The 514-nt window shown below is 75.4% G+C and overlaps 1 protein-coding gene across 2 annotated transcripts in view; it reads left to right on the forward strand.

Moving 5' to 3' along the window:
- The first annotated feature begins 249 nt into the window (after window positions 1-249).
- MSH2 (mutS homolog 2) overlaps window positions 250-514 on the forward strand; it is a 43,037-nt gene continuing 42,772 nt past the window's right edge. For both annotated transcript variants that reach the window (XM_057383986.1, XM_057383987.1), the window contains exon 1: window positions 250-507. In XM_057383986.1, coding sequence (XP_057239969.1) covers window positions 288-507 — 220 coding nt within the window. In that variant the 5' untranslated portion in view covers window positions 250-287. The remainder of the gene's footprint in view (window positions 508-514) is intronic.

Genomic DNA, 514 nt, shown 5'->3' on the forward strand with positions numbered 1-514 from the left:
GCGGACTCGGCGATCTCAGAGGTGTTTTCCAGGCTCATGGGTTCTGTGATTCCGAAATGACCGAACCCGCGGGTGACAAAGCCCCGGCCACGCGACACCGGCGGCGCGCGGGGAGGGCGGAGCGTGCGCGCTCCCGCAACGCGRGCGGCTCAGGGGCGGGGCGGCCGTGACGCGAGAGCGCGCTCCGCAGCGATTGGGCGGGGCGGGAGTGACGTCAGGCGCGGACAGCGCAGCAATTGGGCAGCGCTGCCGGCGCCCGTGGCGGGAGGTGGCGGCGGCGGCGGAAGATGGCGGTGGAGCCGCCGCGGGAGGCCCTGTGGCCCGAGGGCGCGGGGGCCGAGGCGGGCTTCGTGCGCGCCGTGCTCTCGCTGCCCGAGAAGCCCGACACCACCGTGCGCTTCTTCGAGCGCGGCGACTACTACACGGCGCACGGCGCGGACGCGAGGCTGGCTGCCCGCGAGCTCTTCCGCACCCGCGCCGTCATCCGCCAGCTGGCGGGGGCACCGGGTGGGTG

The sequence above is a fragment of the Malurus melanocephalus genome, unplaced genomic scaffold (genome assembly GCF_030028575.1).
Source record: "Malurus melanocephalus ecotype Western Australia unplaced genomic scaffold, MMel_1.1 scaffold_671, whole genome shotgun sequence".
Lineage (NCBI taxonomy): Eukaryota > Metazoa > Chordata > Aves > Passeriformes > Maluridae > Malurus > Malurus melanocephalus.